This window comes from Micromys minutus, assembly GCF_963924665.1.
Source record: "Micromys minutus genome assembly, chromosome: 11".
Classification (NCBI taxonomy): Eukaryota; Metazoa; Chordata; class Mammalia; order Rodentia; family Muridae; genus Micromys; species Micromys minutus.
Window position 1 is genome coordinate 51,112,334 of NC_137980.1, and position 21,044 is coordinate 51,133,377.

A 21,044-nucleotide genomic window follows, 5' to 3' on the forward strand; every position below is an offset into this window, starting at 1 on the left:
CTACTGGCAGCATTCAGCTCCTTAGAGGCTAGTACTGCTATAAATCATACATGGGCAATGCTTTATTCTTTCCCTTTTATAAGAAGGAAGGAAGGAAAGAAAGAAGGAGGGAGGGAGGAAGGGAGGGAGAGAAAAGAAAGACTATCTCATACTTTTAAAGCTTTTAAACAAGGTTGGCATTTTTATTGTTCCATTTTGCTGCTACAGTGCTGGAGGTTGAACCCCAAGTTTCATGCATGATTGAATAGCACCCCATCCCCAGCCCTTCAAATCTGTTTACTGCAAAAGTCTATTTTGGGGGCCAGAGCACTGGCTGCTTTCTTGCAGAGTCCTGGGTTCAATTCTCCACACCCAGGTGGTCGGTCACAACAGCTTGTAACTCCTATACTCCAGGAATTCTTAAGCTCTCTTCTGGCCTCTAAGGCTACCAGGCATGAACCTGGTACATACACACATACAGACACAATACTCATACACATAAAAAATCAATACAAATTCTAGACCCACTTTAATCTCTCTTTCTGTATGTCCACTGCCAGTATCTCAAAACCTCAGGTAGAAGACACTCTTGACATTCAGACTGGCCTAATTCTGAACTCTCAACACATTGTTTCCAAAATCCTTACTGCACAACAAAGCCTCAGTTCTGGCCTCCAATGCCACCTGGCCCCAGTGACTAATTTATGTGTTCACAGCTTAAACCTCTGCTCATCCTGTGCCTCTGCCTGCCCTCCTTCCCTGGCTCAGCCCAATCTTCACTTCCATCCAGACCCAGCTCACAGTGTGTGGGGAGGACCCAGATGGCCCCTTCTGGCAGGGATCACATGCCATCTACCACTGGCACAATGACTTTATGCTATTCCGCATCACTGGCACTTAGCATCTGCTGCTGCATCCTGTTACCGACCACTTCTCAAGCCAAATGAAAGAAGCCACTATTGGCTGTCTGGTGTTGCCTCAGCACCCAAACCTAACACGCTGGAATCTTTGATGGCAAAGAAAGCATGTGTCACTGTGCATTCATACCTTTGACATGCTCTGAGCGATAGATAATACCATAATAATAATACCATAACAAAGTATTTTACAGGTCTGTGAAAGAGTAACTTCCTCCACTCTGAAGCAACAAAAAACAACAGAGAATAACCAAACAGATTTCAATTTTAAAATACAAGCCAAATGTTAAAATAGAAATACCACATAGTTTTAGTTTTTTAATTTAATTAATTTATCTATTTTATTTTTGGTTCTTCAAGACAGAGTTTCCCTGGGTAGCCCTGATTATCCTTGTCCTAGAACTAACTCTGTAGACTAGGCTGGCTTCAAACTGCCTGCCTCTGCCTGTCAAGTGCTGGGGATTAAAGGAGTGCCACCACCACCATGAGAGATGTAAGTTTTCTTAATGAAAAAGTCTGCCCATGAACTTGTGATCCTCCAGAGTGCTGGGTGACAGCTGTGTACTGCCATATCTGGTTTATGAGTTTTTGGTTTTGATTTTTTCCTTCAGAGCTGAAGACCAAACCCAGGGCCTTGCCCTTGCTAAGTAAGCACTCTACTACTGAACTAAATCCCTAACCCCAGGTGCTGCAGGATTCCTCCAAGCTAAACAAACACTCTAACAAGTAAGCTATAGCCCTGGCCTGTACCATGTGATTTTAACCAACCATGAAACAGAATAAATACAAGATAGGTAGAGCAGTTGTCTTAGCACATGTGGGGCTGTAGTTCCATCCCCAGAAAAAATTACAATGAAAGAGACAGATGTAATGAATGACTCAAGTCTATGACCCCAGCACTTAAGAGACTGAGGCAGGAGGTTTGCCATTTTAAGGGCAACCTGGACTGCAGATTGAGACCCTAACATAAATCAACTGTTAAGGGTGCCAGGGGGTTCAGTTCAGTTGACAGCTGGCTGGCTGCTTTGCACAAAGCCTTTGTTCGGTCCATCTCCCAGCACGGAATACACAAAGCTTTGGTGACTTACAATCCCAGCACACTGGAAGGAGACAGGAGAATTAGGAATTGAAGATATCTTCACTTATGTAAGTTCCAGGCCAATGTAGGAAGGATACAAGAGACCCTGTCTCAAAATTAATTAAAAATTATAAAGGGGCATTGTGCTTTTTTCCTGTTAACTTTAGAGCCATGTATACTAGAAAAAAAGATACAATAATGAGTTGGGTGTGGAAGCATCTGCTTGCAATTCCAGTACGATGGTGTGTTTGTGGCTGGTTGAGGACTGTGAGTTTGTGGCTGGTTGAGGACTATAAAAAGAGGCTTAAACATGCATGTGTTCATGGGCACTCTCCCCCCCCCCCTTTCTCAAAAGCACAGGGCTGTACCACTTCTGTCCTGTCAGCTGTCACTCCACCACATGCCCTCTCCATAGAAGAAAGTTACAGAAATTCAACCTACTAACTGCTGCTGATGTTCAGACAAGATTTCATTCTGTGCCCCATACCAGCCTTGAACAAACTGTGTAGCCTAGGCTGACCTTGAGCTCACTAAGTAGCCCAAGATAGCCTCAAAACTTACTGTGACCCTCCAATCTTAGCCTCCCAAGTACTATCATTATGCATGTGAGAGCCCCCATGTTCCTCCTCTTTGTACTACATTTACATTTTCATGAGCCTGAGATAATTTCAAATGAGACTTACTTTAAAATGTACACAGGGCTGAGGGTGCTAACTCAGTGGTATACCCTTGCTTGGCTTGTACAAAGCCCTGGGTTCAATATAGCACTATATAAGAAAAAGGCATAGTTGGGTGCATAGCTCGGTAGCAGAGTGTGCACTCAGTAGGAGTGATCTGTGGTTCAGTCTTTAGCATTAGAAAAAAGATAATACACACATATTTACTTATACATGCACACACCTGTCTGTCTATGCTCAGGAAAAATACCTAGTGGTCCAAAGAGATGGCTTGGTAGGTAAAGGTACTTTCTGTGTATACCAGACAATGTGATTTTCATTCCCAAAAGACATATAAAAGGTAGAAGGAGAGAAGTGACTCACAAGGTTGTCCCCTGACCTCCATGCATCTGGCCCCAGTGAACATTTCCTGGCTCTTGCTCAGAATATAAAATTCTGCATAGTACAAACCAAAAGAGAGCACTGAACATCTATTCCACAAGATGGCAGTGCTATCCCTGGTGCCTGGGCTGGGCTTTGAGAGGCCCAGCTGCCAGCCAATTTATGAACTTGATTTGTGGTCTCCAACAGCTGCCTAGGAGTCTCACAGATTTCTCTGAGTGGATCTACGTTTAGAGACACTAAGGCTGTGGCAGAAGCCTGGAGAACAGTCACTACCCAGTGACTGAGCCGCCCTGCTCCCTGCGGCTGTTTTGCAGACAACCCAGCCCATTTCCTGCTCACTTATATAAGCATTCCTGACTCCTGTGTCTTCAGCAGCCTTCTTCCCAGCCATCCCTCTGTATCATCCGTATTCCCACAGAGCCCTCGTTCCAAAACAAACCCCAGAAATACTATTTTGCTTCAAGGACAAGATATCTCTTCCCTTTTAGCTACAAAATTCCAAAGGTGACCTCCTTCCCTGAGTCCTGATCACCTACTGCATGCTGTCCCTTCTTGGAGGGACACACTACTATGACAAATGCCCGGGAAGAGGTGGGCCTGCCCCTACTGTTCCAAGTAGCTCAAAGCAGCACTCCCGACCTCCTCTCACTGCACCCTCAGCACTCGCAGTTCATCAGCAGTGTGAGGGGAGGGAGGGCAGGATTTGGGATCAAACTAACAATCTGTAATTTTGGCTGAGTTGCTTCTTTGTTTACTGTGAAGTTAGATTAACTTGGAAGTCAACAACTCCACAAATGGCTTGGACTGAAAACAACTTCCCTGCTCAGCCTTTAGAAAGCCTGCAACTAAGTCAGAAACCACATATCTGATAGTCTCATTGGCTACACAGTGTTTTGGCCCTGCCTTCAAATGTCTACCTGCCACCCACCTTCCAAGGCCCTTCTTCCAACCCTGCCTAATCACCAAGACCATGAATCTCTGTAAACTGAACAGCTAGAACTCTTTCGGCACACAAGAAGGGCTCAGAGAGTGAGCTCTGAGTTTAGTTATTCCATAGCAGGTATACATGGCTTAGCCAATAAGGGTTTCTAAACTCCACATTTTGATTATTTCTTCTGTTGGAGAGTAAACGATTATACATTTGTGTCTGTTCAAGGAAACAGAACAAGGTATGGAAGATTATGCCTGCAATCCCAGAACACATAGACTGAGATAGAAAAATGATTAAGGAATAGCAGGCCCTGTCTCAAACAAACAAAAGCATTTAAAAACAAAACAAAAACAAACTCCTAAGTTTGAAGACTAGGCCTCTTCCAGGTGTTGTGCCAAACAGACCTAGTTAACTTAACAGTGTGACACTTATTAGCTTCTAAAACTCCAGTGACAAGGACCTTTTTGTTTACTTTATAACAGACAACTAGCCACCAAGACTATGTAGGTTACAGCTACCAGTCAAGGCCCCACACGAGTCTGTTCTTTGCTCCATGTTACATGCAGGACATATACAAATACCATGGTTTAGAATAAAGTCTGGAGCTTGCACATAACATCTCCTGATTAAATGAACAGATGGGCAACAAACATACACAGAAAAAAAAAAAGATGACTGTTAGAACAACCATAAAATTCTAGAAAGTTAGGAGAAATCTTTTAGAAACGAAAGAAACTAAACAGGTTACTTCTTTGAAGTGATCAATAAAGTTAGTAATTCTCTAGCCAAAATACCAAAAGGTAATATAGTAACAAAATCAGAAATGAATGGAGAATAGCATTAATCTTAGCATTGGGTAAACAGAGGTAGGCGGAGTTCTGTGAGTTCAGGGCTATCCTGCTCTACATAGTGAGTTTCAGGACATCCAGAGTAACCATCATATTGAGAGTGTGTCTGTCTCTTGTCTCTCGCTCTTACACACACATGAAAAGAATTAGGATTTTGATACCCTGGAAACAAGGCTGGCCTCAAACTTATTACTTCCGCCTCTCTGATGTGGAATATATAGTTTCGGAGGCCTTTAAATATTATTAAGACAGAAAATAAATTATTGAAAAAGCACTTTAAAAATCTGCAAAGTAAAAGCACAAAACATATACATAAAACATGACTAAGTTGATTCTACACACACACACCTTCAACAGTTGACTCTCCCTGCACCTCAACAGCAGGAGACACGGGCTCCATTTTCATCATGTTCTCTCCCATTGACTTGCAGTTCAACTCCAAGTCTGCAGCCCCCAGGCCATCCCCAATGGAGTGGCAAGTTAATGCAGAAGAGACCTGGCCAGCTTCCAATGAAGATTCCAACTGACCTAGAGGAAAAAACGAAATAATGAATGCTTGGGAAACAAATATGTATACAATCAGGAAGTCAAGAGTTCCAAAACAGACTAAAAAGCCAGAGATGCCTTAGATGATAACATGTAAGAACACATTTCAGGCTGGAGAGGTGGCTCAGTGGTTAAAAACACTGACTGTTCTTCCAGAGGTCCTGAGTTCAATTCCCAGCAACCACATGATGACTCACAACGATCTCTAATGAAATCCAATGCCCTCTTCTGGTGTGTCTGAAGACAGCTACAGTGTGCTCACACACATAAAATAAATAAATCTTTTTAAAAAAGAACACATTTCAGTGGGCTGGAAGTAGGATGGCTCAGACTGTGTGCCACCCTTGCAGAAGACTCAAATGCAATTCCCAGCACCCATGTCAGGTGGTTCAAAAACTACCTGTAACTGCAAATCCAGGGCATCCAATCCCCTTCTGCAGGCATTAGAACAGACACATTAAAAAGAATGATTGAACAAAAGAAATGGATGGATGGATGGGTGGGTGGGTGGGTAAGGAAACCAGAAGAAAAAAGAACCAGATTGGTGGCATACATCTTTAATCCAGCACTTGAAAGGCAGAGGTGGGTGGATCCCTGTGAATGTAAAGCTCACCTAATCTACACAGTGAACTGCAGGTGAACTAGAACTATAAAGTGAGACCCTGCCTCAAAACAAACAAATTAACTAACAAACAAACTACCAAAAACCAAACATTTTTTTAAAAAAGGCAGACAGCAAGATGCTTCTAAGCCAGAGAACCTGTAGTTAAACCCCTGTACCCTCTCAGGAGAGAATAGAGTCCCACATGTTATCCTCTGATCATATGTACCATAACACATGTGCATACATACATACAAAAAAATTAAATAAAACGGGGCTTTTTTAAAGAAAGAAAAGGCCTTCCACCTATACAGCCAGGACTATAAGTTCCTCAGAGAACTGGATTAAAGGGAAAGGTCAGCAAATGTGTAGATGGAGCAAGGCAGCATCAGAAAGGCGGAGAAGCAGGGCTCCCCATACCACGTGCCTCTAGCCTAACACACAGCACAGAACAATAAGCAAAGATATCCACAAATTCATCCACAACATCAGGAAGAGCAAGATGGTATCAAGCACTGCAGCAGCAACTTCAATAGTTGGATTTCAACACAATCTAAGGTGGGACTGGAGAAAGGGTTCTGGAGTTGAGAGCTTCTACATACTGCTGCTGTAGAAAACCTGATTTCAGTTCCCGGCACTCACACTGGACAACTCACAGCCACCTATAACTTCTGCTCCAGGCGATCTAACAACTTCTGGATTCTGTGAACACCTGCATGCACACACACTTACACATATATTTTTTACCGGTTATTATTAGATTCAGTTTTATTTAGTATGGAGGGGTTTTGGTGGAATTTGTTTGTTTGTAGCCTTGGCTGGCCTAGAAACCATAAAGATATGCTTGTCTCTCCAGGAATAAGATTAAAGGTGTATACAACCAAGCCCAGCTGTGCATGTGTGTTTTGCCTGCAAGTCTGTGCACGATATGCATGCAGTGTATAAAGAGATCATGACAGAACCCCTTAAAACAGGAGTTATAGGTGCCTGTGGGCCACCTAACTTGGGTGCTAGGAACAGAATCTGGTTCTTCTGAAAGATCAGCAAGAACCACTGAGCTATCTCTCTAGCCCTATACACAAAATATGTAGAATACACACACACACACACACACACACATGTATATATGTATATAAATAAAGATACATAACATACACACTCTCTCACTCTCTCCCCCTCTCCCTCAATCCAATCTAACACAGAAGCCAATATAGAAGAATCTAGATTGGTTCTTAGTAGACAAGCAGTAGTAGACTGGCCAAATAATTCCAAAACAGACACTGACTTACCTTCAGCAGATTCCTTGGTACTGGGTGTCTTGTCCTGTAGAGGGTTCGTATCAACCACATCAGGTACGATCGAGTCTGGATCTAGGATCTCACGGGTCCCATTAGTGGACAGCCTAGAGGACCGTCTTCTGGATAAGTCTTTGTCACTGTTTTCAGAGCGTTTTTTTGACTGTTCCTGGGCTGTAAGCCATTAGCAAAGTTGTACTCAAAGACCAACAGGAAGAAAAACTTCCACTACAATGGATTTCTGAGCTGGTCACTTCTACAATGGCTCTCCTATAGAAACTGTGGAATTTCCAACTGATCTCCTTTCCTGGCTTACAGTAAAAGCAAAACCTCTGCTCGGAAAGAATTTTACCTTAAAAATTCATGGTCTGGGCTAGAGAGAGCTTACAACTAAATGTCAAGAGTTCACAGTCTGAGAAGACATGCTGAGGCATGTGCCAATCTTGACCATAGCTTTATTTTGGAGCTTCCAACATGAAAGACTGTGTACTGACTCCCAAAGTCAACGATGGCTTGTGAGAAATATTTAAATGCCATCACAAATTCTTTTTGAGGCCAACATGCTTGTTTTCTACTTAAAAAAAAAAAAAAAAAGTATTTCTAATGTTCTCTTTATTTTTTTCAGACAGGGTCTCTCTATGTAGACCTGGCTGTTCTTAATAAACTCAGAGGCCAGCCTCCCTCCACCCCCCTAGAGTTGAAGGTATGTGCTGCCATCCCTTGCTGAGTTTTTTCTCACATGAAATCCATCCTAGTACAGTAGGCAATATATTTCTAGAGGAATCCAAATCTAATACTTTACTGAAGTAGATACGCTATCACTGAGCCTGTTGCTTCCAGCAAAAACTGCTGACTCAACCACATTCCTCTCACATCAGCTCATTAGTGCTCATAAGCAACTGGGACAAACACAGAAGCCACATATACATAAACTGGGGACTCACATGAATTTTTGTCAAGTCGGGGACGCTTTAATGGGGTGTCACTTCGTTTTGATATTTTCCGTCTTCTCAATTCCAATGTTATTGGTTGCAAAGTTTGAGAGTTTGAATCCACAGCTGTAATATATACAAAGCACACAAAAAAATATAACTTCTTCCTGCCTAATTGTGTATTTTTATACAAAGAAAAATATGTATGTACATGTACTTTATATACAAAGAGAAAGAGAGAAGACATCCTCAGATACCAGATACATTACTAAACCCTGAAAACCAACAGTCATCCTTAAGGGAAGAGACATGACAATGGGATGAGTGAGAAACCGCTTCCTTGGGAAGATGGTGACACTCTGCAGACTGATTTCCTCAATCTTTTTGTAACCTTGCCTAGGACCCAGAGACTCTAAACCTTCTCTTTAAAATACCACACTCTAACACAACCTCTTAAAAACATGTGTGGGTAGTATAAAAGTCTCTTGACAGGGGACAGGAGGAGTACAGGATCTTCTTGCTAAATTGCCTGGAGTAGCCTGAGATTTGTAATCCTCCTGCCTCAGTCTCTAGAATAGATGAGATTACAGGTATGCACTATTGAACATGCTCTTGTAGTCTTGCTTTATTTGAGAAGAAAAAAATTAATGTAGTAAAAAGCCCAAGCTGGTCTCAAACTATATAGATATCAAAAGATGATGACTTTAAACTCCTGATCCTTTTGCCTATAGCTCCTGAGTGCTGGGGTTACAGACAGTTATTACCAAGTAAGATTCCTGAAGTCATGGGAAGGGAACTAGAAAGGAACATAAAGTCTAGGTGGCCTTCAACTCTCTAACTATGTAGGCAAAAATGACCCCGGACCTCTCAAGTGCTGGGATTACAGGTGAGTACCACCATATCTGACTCCTTCAGGCATTTGAGCATCAAATCTTTTCAAAACCTGCTGACCAGTCCAGAAAAAGAAAGAACTAAAACTGAAAAAAACCCTGACCTACCCAGTACTTAGAAAACTCACCATGCAGGCTCATTCTAAAATGTGTGTCTTGGATTAGGGCTTGATTACTGCTTTCAATGTTTACGTGATAAGTCAGCTGTCACTGGTTCTAGGTGATTTATTTTACGTTGTTTTGTTTAGAAGATCTAAATGAAAGGCAACACAAGTCTCAGGCACTGCTGTGGATCACTAACTCGGCAAGTGCTAAGACCCTGGATAGTGCTTCATTCTCTACTTTTAGCCTACAGCATAAAAAGCTCTCCTCAAACGAAAGACGGAAATCCAAAGAGACAGAAGAAAGATCAGGGAGCCCAGCAGGAAGACAGGACTCAGGGATCTGAGGAGGGCAAATGAGAGAAGAGGACTAGAATGGAAAATAGAGGACAGGAAATAAATCAAAGAAAAGAGAAGAGATCAATGTAAGATCTGCAGCTCCAGTGTGGCTGTATCAGGCAGAAGGAGAGACAGAGCAGAGCTCTGAGGAGACAAGCCCCATTCTTAGCTCTTGCTATATTCAACCTTCCCAGCATATCAACATTATTCTATTCAGAGTGGCAGAAACTTGGATCACACATATTCCAAGTTAAACATAAACACAAACAATCTGCCGTATATAGTTCAGATTCTGCTCCCAATCTAGGACCTAGCCCAGGGCTTGCCAGGGTCAAAGATTCCATCCTCCTTGGTTTCCTAAGGGCACCTGAACTCTGTATGCAGCATCATACAAGCCTTCTTTTCCTTTTAATACCACATATAAACGGGTACCTATAGAGAACACATTTCCCTAACTCTCCCCAGAACACTTCATCTGGGAGCCCAGCATCTCCACACGGTGCGGACAGAAGGCAGGAAAGCACAAGCTTAGCCTGTCCTTAGATGCCCAAGTTGAGTTCACAGGAAATTTCCCTCTCTATTAATGTTTCTAAAGGAAATCACATCCTTACAAAAGCAATAAATGAATGTAGGAAGGTGTGAAGCTGTGGATGGCTCCATGGAAGAGTCTGTCACCTGGGAAACAGATACATCAGTACACACGCCAAAGGCTCCAAGCTACAGCAAGAAGAGCTAAACTGAGCCGCACACAAGTCCTATTTCTACCAATTCACATTCTCGTATCTTTTTTCTTCCACACACAAACTGCCTTTTTCCAACTTTCAAAACAATGCCTGCTCCAGAGTCTAGAGATAAAGAGTTGGTCATAAAGCAGTAATCTTGTGTGAGCAAACTCTGGGTTCAACTGCAGCAGAGGGGGAAGCCTGCCTCATACTCCTCAAGATGGTGTATTCAGGGGATGTTTAAAGCCTCTAGATTGGCCCAATTCGATCTCCATTCTTTGTCTGGAAGACATGGGGTATTTTCTCATTCCCCTTAGCACATAGTACAGCTAATACCACACCCAATTCAGGGCAGTTCACCAGGGGCCATGCAGGCTGTGGGTATTGATGTTTAATTCTTTTTCACAAGCCAATCAAGACAGAACCTACAATTTTCTTTCTTCTTTTCCTGACAGCAAGTAAATTTAGGAACAATGCTGTCCAATAGAAATACAATGAAAGCATCAAATGTAAGCCACATGTAACTAAAATTTTAAGCAATCATATTAAGAAATTTTTTTAAAAATGAAATTAAATTTAAGAATATATTTTAGGGCTGGAAAGATGGCTTAGCGGTTAAGAGCACTGACTGCTCTTCCAGAGGTCCTGAGTTCAAATCCCAGCAACCACATGGTGGCTCACAGCCATCTGTAATGGGATCCGATGCCCTCTTCTGGTGTGTCTGAAGACAGTGACAGTGTGCTCATAAAAATAAATAAATAGATCTTAAAAAAAAAAGAATATATTTTATTTAAATCAATTCATCTAAAAACATCTCAACATGTAGTCAATGTAAAGAATATTGTTTTGTTTGTTTCTTTGTTTAAGAGGGAAGGCACACATTTAATCTGAAGACAAAGCAGGCTATTATCTGTTTTCCTATAAAATTAGAACTCAGCTTTAAGATATTCGTGAGGACTACTACAGACACTTCTCTCAATGATGTAACTTAATATAAACTTTCCCACTAGGGATCAATGAATTGGCTCTTATTCTAGTTTTCACAAAATATATTCTATATCAAATTTTACATTTTTAATTATCTACTGCAACTTTAAACTTGCATGGAAAAAAATGTGAACTAGAAATGTAGCTAATTGGTAAAGCCTTTGCTTATTATGGTGCAAGGTTATGGTCTCAGCTTCCAATTAACAACAAACAAGTCATAGATGCTGCTCGAAAGTGGGGAGAGGGTAGTAGTTTTTTAATGTTCATATGGGGAAAGACCACAAATGCATTCGGCCATAGACAGGTTCCTTTTGGGGGAGAGGGGTGCTCTTCATGCTACCAAGTCATCTGAAGAGTGAGGTTCCGGTTACCGAGAGATCAAAGCTGGTTCATTCTTGGTTATTCTAGAAGACTTCCAAACTTACAGATTTGTGGGGGGTTTTTTTTGTTTTGTTTTTTGGCTTTTTGAGGCAATGTTTCGTTCTAGTACAGGCTGACCTGGCACAGACTCTGTAGCCCAGGCTAGCCTTGAACTCACTGCAATTCCCTACCTCAGAATTTTAGACTTCCTTTAAATAATTGGGTATTATTTCCTACATCTGTACTGAACCCTTAATTCTTACCAGTTTAATTAACCAAATTATCTTTTTATTTAGACTGAAATTTCAGCATCAATAAACATCTCTTAAAAGCTCAATATCTTTTTGAGACAGTATCATTATGAAGCTAGTCTTGAATTAGTGATCATCCTGGTTCCGATTCCCCAAGTATTAGTGTCACAGGTGTGAGCTGCAATGCCTAAGAGCCAATGTCCCTTTGCCTCCCTAGCTCTAGGCTTTGTTTTTGTTTTACTCTGCCTCCCTCAAAGGTTCAATGTTTACTGTGTGTGTTTTGGCGCTAAGGCTTGGCCCAGGGCCTTACACAGGATCAGCATGTGCCCTACCACCCCTGTACCCTCGGCTTCCTGTCTTCTCCTTTCTTTCATGTCTACCCATTAGGATGTTATTCCCTCAGACTGAGGGCAATGAGCAGGCACCAGTAGAAGGGCTTAACCCCCTTGGCTCTTCCATGGAAACGTCATGTTTCCACCCCAGCTCAGTCATGGCCACACTCTCCAACACATCTACCTGGACACACGCCTCACTGAAATTCAGCTCCACAGGCACAACTTGTTTTCAGGTCACAAGCCAGTCATAAACACGGAGGACTGAAGTACAGAAGGAGTAAAGAACCACAAAGGCCACAGAAGAACACCGCCATCACGCACTGCAGAGCCCACTTGGAAGACTCACCAGTAGGAGTTATGGAAGGGGGTCTGCCTCGTTTTCTTTTTGGCTCCTTCAGGCTCTCTTGTGGACTCTTCACAAGGTCCTTCTCAGGCTTCTTTTCCACCTGGGCATCCCCAGAGTACTCCCGCTCGTTCTCGGAGATGTTCTCCTTATCTTCCTTCTCGTTCTTAGGAAGGCTTTTCTCTGCCGCTTTGCCCTTTTCTGAGCAGATCAGCTTTCCCTCTTTGTCCGGCTGTTTGGGCCGCTTTTCTGTCTTTAAGGCTTTGTCCACTTTGTTTTTCTTCACAGTGACCGTGGCTTTTCTCTGTTCTTTAAACTTCTCTCGTTTCTCAGGGGACGATGAAAGACTTTTGTGATCTGTTTCTTTAGGCCTAGCATTACCCACAATATTCTAAAATGAGCAAAATAGCGATGAAACACTTTGTGATTACTTGCAAATACACAATCAGGAGGTTGCTTGCACACTTACGAAGACAGTGACGACACTAAGAAGCCATAGGCCAAGTCACATGATGCACAGTACCAGGAGAGTACCTGAGCTTTAAGAACCAACTCTGCATTTAAACACAACTGCTACTCTCAATCCTTGTGCGACTCTGCAGTCTCCCTTACTAGGATGAACCACATGAGACTAGTTAGGAATGCCAACTAGTAGGACCCATGACTGGAAGCAGCATTTCTAATGCAACTATTCTAACCTTATCCAGGGATTTTCAGAGACACAGTGTACACTGATGTCCACTTTTATAGAGACGAAAAATCCAAACTAGTAACTGGAAACTTAACAAGAACACTGTTCAGAATGCCCAAGCCAGACCATCAGTCTCAGCTTCCTCTCCTAGTAACAGCTGTGCTCACTCCAGCAAGCCACCTACTGGGTTCCTAAGTTATTGGGTGTGTCTCCATTGAAAAGCAGTATGGCTTCTCATTTGTTACTAAATTGGCTTTAAAATTCATCCTGAAATCTTGTGTCCTAGTGCAACTGTCTCCTGATAAGGCCAATTTTGAAAGTTAGAATTTCTAAAATTTAAGGTTATTTATGAATGAATCGCCCCTCCAAAATTTCCAGAGAAGAGCGGTGACCTATTCCACAATATGCTCCTAGGGGAGCCTATACACACATTCTAGGCCCAATGGTTTTCCCAGAAGCAGGAAAGGAATGTTTAACTGTTCACCAGTCAAAGCAAAATTTGTCCCACAGGGTAAAATATAAACAATGCAATTTTTTAAAGTCCCAATGTTATTTTAAAAATAGTAAGACAAATGGGCAATTGCACTCTCTTCTGGATGAGAGCAATGTCAATTCGGATCAAAAGACTTGAAAGTTCCTACTTCTGAACTAAAATCAATTTCCAGAAATGAAGTTTGCTAATAGAATAATCAGACTTCACAGCTGGGTACAAATTCCCTGATTTGCACTTGGAAGCCTGCCCCATAAAGTACATGCATACTACAGAACACAGCAGAGCTACCAGAAAGCTGCAACTTCAGAGGACAAAGGAACTTCAGGGAAATGTTACATTGTTAATACAAAAGAACAGGCTAAAGACAGTAGCATGCACTTGACTCCAATTTTAGGAATAACACACACAAGTTTATAACGTAACAAAAACCCAGCAAGACAGACACAAGTGCCAAACACAAACAGGCAGAAACCCTTTGTCTGAAGGGGGCCTGTTTTGCTTTCTTTCTGCTTTTGAGTATTTTCCAAATCTTCTAAAAGAAGCAAAAATTCTTTTTATAAGTTCAGAAAATTAAATGTAACTCAAGTGTAAATTACCAAAACTTTAGAGTACATGGCTCTACAGTGAAAGTTTGGCCTGTTCCAATACTATATAAAAAAAACTTTTAGACAGTTATCTTGAGTGAAATAACAGGTAAAGATATGTGTGCATGTGTACACTTGTGTGCATCTATCAGTCTGTCTTGGTGGTCTTCTGGGACTGAGGTAACATGAGACACTCAGAGGTAGCTGGGAACTGGGAAGGGAATTTCCCATAAATCTTTCTTTGGTAAGAACCCAACCCCAGAGCCATATTCAATTTACTGAGTAAACAGTTAAACTTGATGGAGTTCACAGCTCACAGCCATAGTCCCAGCACTTGGGAGATGAAGCAGGAGATCACTATAAGGTAGAGAATAACCTAAGCTGGAGTGAGACTATCTGAAAATACATATTTTAAAGGTTGGACTTTTGCTATCAGGTGCTGAGGAGTCTCGGACCTGTCCAATCTACCAATTCCAACTACTTCATATTTCAGTTCTTTCACTCGTATCAACTCATTCCACAAGCTAACAAAAATGTTGAAATTACAGGTGAGGTTTCTTGGGTGCACAGGGCACAGGTAAAGGGAAAAAGAAAACATCAATCATCTTGGCAAAGTTTCATCATTTTCTCAATGTTTTCAAGAGAAAAGCCAGCAAAGGCAAAATCATTCCTGTGGCTCCCAGAAAGTTCTCCTGCCCTCAATGTTTATACGGAACCTGGTGTAATCTGTACCAAGTAAAACACTAGATCATCAGAGGAAAAGACCCAGCAGGTCAGAGCATCCCCAATCCGGTCAACTTCCTCCCTAAGAGGAGGGGACCACTGAGGGAAGATGTCTCAGAACTAAAACCTCTGGCCAACCTGCTTAAGCTGTATCATCAGTAACTACCAGAATTTAAGAGTCCAAAGGACACTTAGTACACAGACTTTGTAGGATTAAAACATGAGGAGGCAAGAGACTCAGGGAGGAAATCATTAAAAAAAAAAAAAAGTATTTCAAGAGGGCTCAGAGCTCTGGGGCCATATTTCCAGGAGAAGACCTTTGGCTCTATGCTCAGGCAGGACAAATGGGTCATCAGGACACTTGATTTCAAAGCAGGCACATGTAGCTGCTGTGGTTACCAAGTGCACAGCAAGGACAAGCTGAAAGCTCCCAAGCTATAGCCCTAGTCATGTCAAAAACTCAAGCAAATGAGGAGAAAGTGCACTCTAGTTCTCAAGTGCTCAACAAGCTCCCTGTGCTGGGTGAAGGTGCAGGAAGAAGGAAATGGAGACAGCATTCAAGACACTTGAGAAGAAATGAGAAAAATGAAAATCAAACAATGGGGGCTGTGCACAGCACTTTGAAATAAGAGAATCTGTGAAAGGGGAACAGACAAAGAAACAGATGTTTACAACTCCTGAAAACTCTCTGGTGAAACTGTCAGATGGAGGAAATAAAGACTTGTCATCAGAAACACATGTAATGTCTTTATTTGAGAAACAAAAGTACAATGTTAGCATAGTTCAGAACACAAAAGCACAAAACCACATTTCTCACCTGATCTTTGGAAAAAGCTTTGACATGAATATGTTTGACAGTTTGAACTACTCCATCATAAAATTTCACAGTGTAAGTACCTAAAAGTCAAGAAGATATCATGATTTTAACTTGCTGTTTCATGAAAGCAGCAACTTTTAAAGAATACACACAAAGGAGCTCCAAACATAGTAAACGTTCATGTGTTTTTTAAAAAGTTTAAGAATCATATTGAGGGCAGATTTAGCACAGTGGCAAATGACCTATTTAGCATGCACAAGACCCTTAAGTTCAATTCCTAGCACACACAAGGCAAGTTTAACTTCCTTCATTTATTTGTCAAAACAGGTTTGCTTTTTATCTATAGAATTCAGAATTTACTTTTTAAAATTCTAAGCTGTTTCTTTAAAGAATTATGTGCACCTAATTTGAGCCAAAAAAAAGGGGGGGGGGAGTATGACAAAATAATTAAGAATTGAAAAAAAGGGAGACTAATTCCTTAGTGCATGGCATTTACAATTTTTTCTGTCTTGAAGGGCAGTTATCATTTTTTAAGAGGCTGTGTGAACCTCAAAATATGAGAATCTATCTCAGCCAAAAGGCTAAGTGTTGTCTGGCAGTTGTTCAATAGGAATCCTGTGAAAAAAAAAATTAAAGCTAGAAATCTGTATAAGCGGGTGTGTTTGTGAATTTCTTGGTGCTGAAGACTAACCTGGCACATGCTAAAGCCATGCTCTACCCCTGAGCTGTACCCTAGTCCCTCAAATCTTACCTTTCTTCATTAGCCACATCAAAACCAATGTTTTTAAATTTGTACATCTTAAAACTAAACCATGGCCTGCCTCCCGTTTGTCTTGGGGATTTAAAGAAAGAATCCCTCTTGTCCAGTGGTCTGCTAATAGTCATGTAATAGATTATTAGTGGTTCCCACAGTTCAGGTAAAACCCCTAGGAGGTACAAGAAAGAACAGTGATAAGGGCGTAAAGCACTCAGTGCCACCTCTCTGCTCCCCCTAAGAAATGGGACCAGCTATGCTGCCAAGCTAGACCTTATCTTGGGCTCAATCTTCTTGCTTCAGCCTCTCACAAAGCACCATGCCCGGTTCTTACCTCTTCATTGCACATTCTCTTCCTAACCTACTCTCCTCCAGTCCTCAACAGGGCCTGGTCACTAAGTCCAAACACCTGCCTCTAGTACTCAAAGTTCAATATAATCAGAGCTCAATTATTTTCCAAGCCTACCTCTCAACCTGTCAATCAATCAAATTCCCACCAGCTCAGAGACCCACAACTCACCCACAGAGACACCTGTAACTTTTCCATTTCACCTTTTTGTTTGTTTTGTGTTTTCTTTGAGATCATGTAGTTGAAAATAGCAGTTGTACAGTGAAGCTGGGTCTTTCACAAGCTGTTTTATTTTGGAAACGGGGTCTTATAATGTAACTCAAGCTAGCTTGGTACAGACTGTGTGCAAGGGTTGACTTGATCTTGGGGCTACATTCTGACCTCAACCTGCCAAGTGCTGGGACCACAAGCATAGACCACCACACCCATCCCCACACTGTAACAGAAGGGTCTTTCTACCAAGTGAGCTCAGGCAGCCAGCTCACATGACTGAGACTGAGTCACAGTTCAGTAAAAGCTTCCTGTTTCCCAGCTGGTGGCCAGTTCCCTCGGCTCTGGCCCTTTGAAATCCTCATGTGCTACCTACAGAAACTCACTGAGATCTCTTAGGAGAAAGGCTCATAAGCCAACTTCTTCCTCACACAGCACACAGTACACAATAGCCAGTACTCAAAGCAGTCACACCAACAGCATGAGCAACTCCTGAGAAATGCAGTTTACCACCACGGCCTGGAGACTCGGAATGAGAAGTGTTGAGGGGTTGGACGCATGTGTGTTTTAGCAAGTCCTCCAGGTGGTTCTGATGACACAAACCTGAGACACACCACTGAAGACTACTGGCAGCTAGCTACCTATGACATTTACCCCTGGCAATTATAAAACAGGTGTCCTCACCCTAGAAGGAAACTGGCTAGGAAACTATTAGAACATACAGTCAGGCTTGGCCAAGCTAATGGCAGCAGTTAGACTCAGGCTTCCCTAAAAGAAAGAAATCATAACTATTCTCTACACCACTGGCTCAGCAATGACTTTTTTCAGGGTCATGAAAGCAAATGTTTAAGCTCCAGTCTTTCCCTGCATATTCTGTAAGGGTGATATTGGCCAGAAGAGCAACAGCAGGCACTGCTCCCAACTGCTAATCTGACACTTCTGTTTCTCTGGGTTTTAAGATTTACTTATTTTTAATTATTTTCCTTTATTTCTATTTTATGTATACGGGTGTTTCGCCTGCATATGTCTGTGAGTCCTGTGTGTGCAGTGCAGAGAGACCAGAAGAATATCAGATCTCCTGGAACTGGAGTTACAGATGATTGTGAACCACCATGTAGGAGCTGGGAATCAAACTTGCGACCTTGAGAAGAGTAGCCAGTGCCTTAACCACTGAGCCATCTCTCATCTTCAACTCTCCTGGTTTGTTTTCTGTTATTTTGTTTGTGTGTGTGTGTGTGTGTTTTACTTTTGTGAGGTTTTCTTCTTTGTTTTTTGAGATGGGGTCTTACTCTGTAGCCCAATCTGGCCATGAATTTACCAGATAGGTTAGGCTGACCTCAAATTGTGATTCTCCTACCTCAGCCTCACCAATGTTAAGATTATGGACAAGCAATGACACAATATCCAGATCTTAAAAGACTTTCCTTGGGCTAAGGAAATGGATCAGCTAAGGACCCCAGTACTGATGTAAAAAAGACCAACCATAGCAGTCTATAATGCCTGCACCTAGGAAGCAGAGACAGGAAGATCTTTGGCACTTGCCAGCCAGCTACTGTAGCCAAATCAGCAATTTCTAGGTTCAGTAAGAATTATCAAGAAGCAGGATGGTGAACAAGGAGGTGAGGGTGGGGGAGGGAGTATGTATCGACACACATACACCCATAAAGGCGAGGGATAGCAACATCAAGATCAAGTTCTCCTTTAGTTCAGTTTAGTTCTATGTATGGTGTTTGCCTGCATGTTTATCAATGTACCATGTGTGTGTCAGATGTCCAGAGACCCAGAAGGGGGCACTGGATACCCTGAAACTACAAGCAGTTGTGAACCACTATGTAGATATTGGAAATCAAACCAGTATCCAGTCTCCTGGAAATGCAGCCAGCCCACTTAAGTGCTGAGCCATCTCTCCAGCCTTCTCCTACAATCTTAAATACTTAGCGCGCTGTAAACCACCCAGGACTATACCATTAACGAAGAAAATTCAGTTACATTAAAATGAAAATAGTCATCAGACATGGTGACATGTACCTACACTTGGGAGGCTGAGACAGGAGGACTGCCTTGAGATCTAGATCGGTCTGGGAATTCAATGTGAGAAATTGATTGTGGGAGTGATAGGAGAAAGGTGGGATTGCCATGTTTAGAAACAGTTTCAAGCTCTGAGAGTAGTAGAAGAATAAACCGCCATTTTTGGCGGTTTGGGGTTCATTTTGAATTTTAACTCTTCCTGATGGCAGAAGCCAGAGAGTCCAAACTTAAAGCTAGAAATAATGCCTCATGCCTGCAAGCATTCAGTAGGCTGTCAAGTACAGCTGGTATATTGTGTAAAAATTTGTCTTAAAACAAAAACAAAAACAAAAACAAAAACAAAGAAAAGAAGAGTTAGAATTAACCCACACCTGCCTGCTGACCTCTGACCAATTCTTTTCCTATTACCCATTACCCAAGCCCTGATGCCTAAGTCCAAACCACAGACCCAGAACATCAGCTGGCCAAACTCTGACCAAAGATTTGGAAGCCCCATTGCTAAATAGTAAATCCTACTCCTGACCCTCCCAACATCCGAAGGACTATAAACTGCCCCCCGATGCTCACGTTAAACACAGCCTAAGGAATACATCTGAGGGAGGAAGCATACCAACAGCCCAGCCCATGTCTGAAGGAAGGTCCAAAGCTACTTTCAAGATCCTATGTATAACTTAAAATACATTTCCCCTGGAGCTGGACAGTGGTTAAGAACAGACAGTGAATGTTCTTTAGGAAGGTCTGAGTTAGGTTCCCAGCATCCCCCATGAGGTGGCTCACAACTGCCTGTAACTAGCCTCTGCAGGCACACACACAATAAAAAAGTTTTAAAAGAACATTTTCAATGGAATTCCTCAATGGGTGGCTAATAATAAAGTGATCTGCTAGCCACAAATCATATCTAACAAGTAACATGTAAATATGTAAAAGAAATACCTCCTTGGCTGAGGATGTAGCTCTTTGGTACAGCACAAGGCTGAGGTCCACCGCTAATAACCAAAGGAAAAAGCCTAGCCTAGCCTGACAGAAGGTCTACCTACCTTGGTTAGCTTAAGCCCCCACCCCCATCAGTGCCAGACCAAACAAAGGAAGCCTTGCACTCTGAGGTCAAAACCACATGTTTACCCACCAGGTATGACCTCAAGCATCTACAAAGAGTCCTGACGTCTGAACACAGCCATGCATATGACAGCAGAACACTCCTCTCCAAGCCTTATGCTTCATACTGGCCTTTACATACTGGCCTTGCTTTCTGCCATAGGACATTTCCCAAATCATCCAACCAGAGCTATATATAGCCAGCCTTCTCTTTTCTCTTTAAGATGGGTCTCACTAAGTTTCCCAATGTAAGAAATAAATTTTCGATGAGGAATGCTTAGAGCTCACTGGTTACATAAAAGCAGGAGGCACTGGGTCCTCCCTGTCTCAAAATTTAGAGTTGGAAATTATATAGGTTTAGCATCATGACTGAGCCCATGATCAGAAAATGAGGCAGTCTCAAGCCATAAATCAGTCAATTAACAGGCTCTGTGACCTAACTCTATAAGATTGATAATTGGGAAGGGGACAAGCCCAGGCCTAGGAGAGAAGACTGAAATTTCTAGGATTCCAGATTGTTGAAAACCATTGTCTGGCATGAAATCAACATGCCAGTCATTGTTGCCCTTTCTCTGTGCAGGTGTCCTGCCCTCTGGAACTGTGTATTGAAAAATGCTCTACTCTCACTGGTCTTGTGAATTCATTATCTTACTTCCAGGCTGGCCTTGAATTGATTCTGTAGCACAGACAGGCCTTGAACTATGATCCTCCTGCCTCAGTTTCTTGTGTAGCTGGGACTGTAGGCCTGAACCACCAAGCATAGCTCCCCTCTCAGACTTCTAAC

General features: G+C 42.2%; 1 protein-coding gene across 1 annotated transcript in view; it reads right to left on the reverse strand.

The window, feature by feature from the left end:
• PHF20 (PHD finger protein 20) overlaps positions 1-21,044 on the reverse strand; it is an 88,377-nt gene that overhangs the window by 24,908 nt on the left and 42,425 nt on the right. The window contains exons 5-9 of the mRNA XM_080925015.1: positions 15,825-15,904; positions 12,520-12,907; positions 8,201-8,314; positions 7,251-7,430; positions 5,163-5,342 (exon numbers count right to left, since the gene is read on the reverse strand). Coding sequence (XP_080781141.1) covers positions 5,163-5,342; positions 7,251-7,430; positions 8,201-8,314; positions 12,520-12,907; positions 15,825-15,904 — 942 coding nt within the window. The remainder of the gene's footprint in view (positions 1-5,162; positions 5,343-7,250; positions 7,431-8,200; positions 8,315-12,519; positions 12,908-15,824; positions 15,905-21,044) is intronic.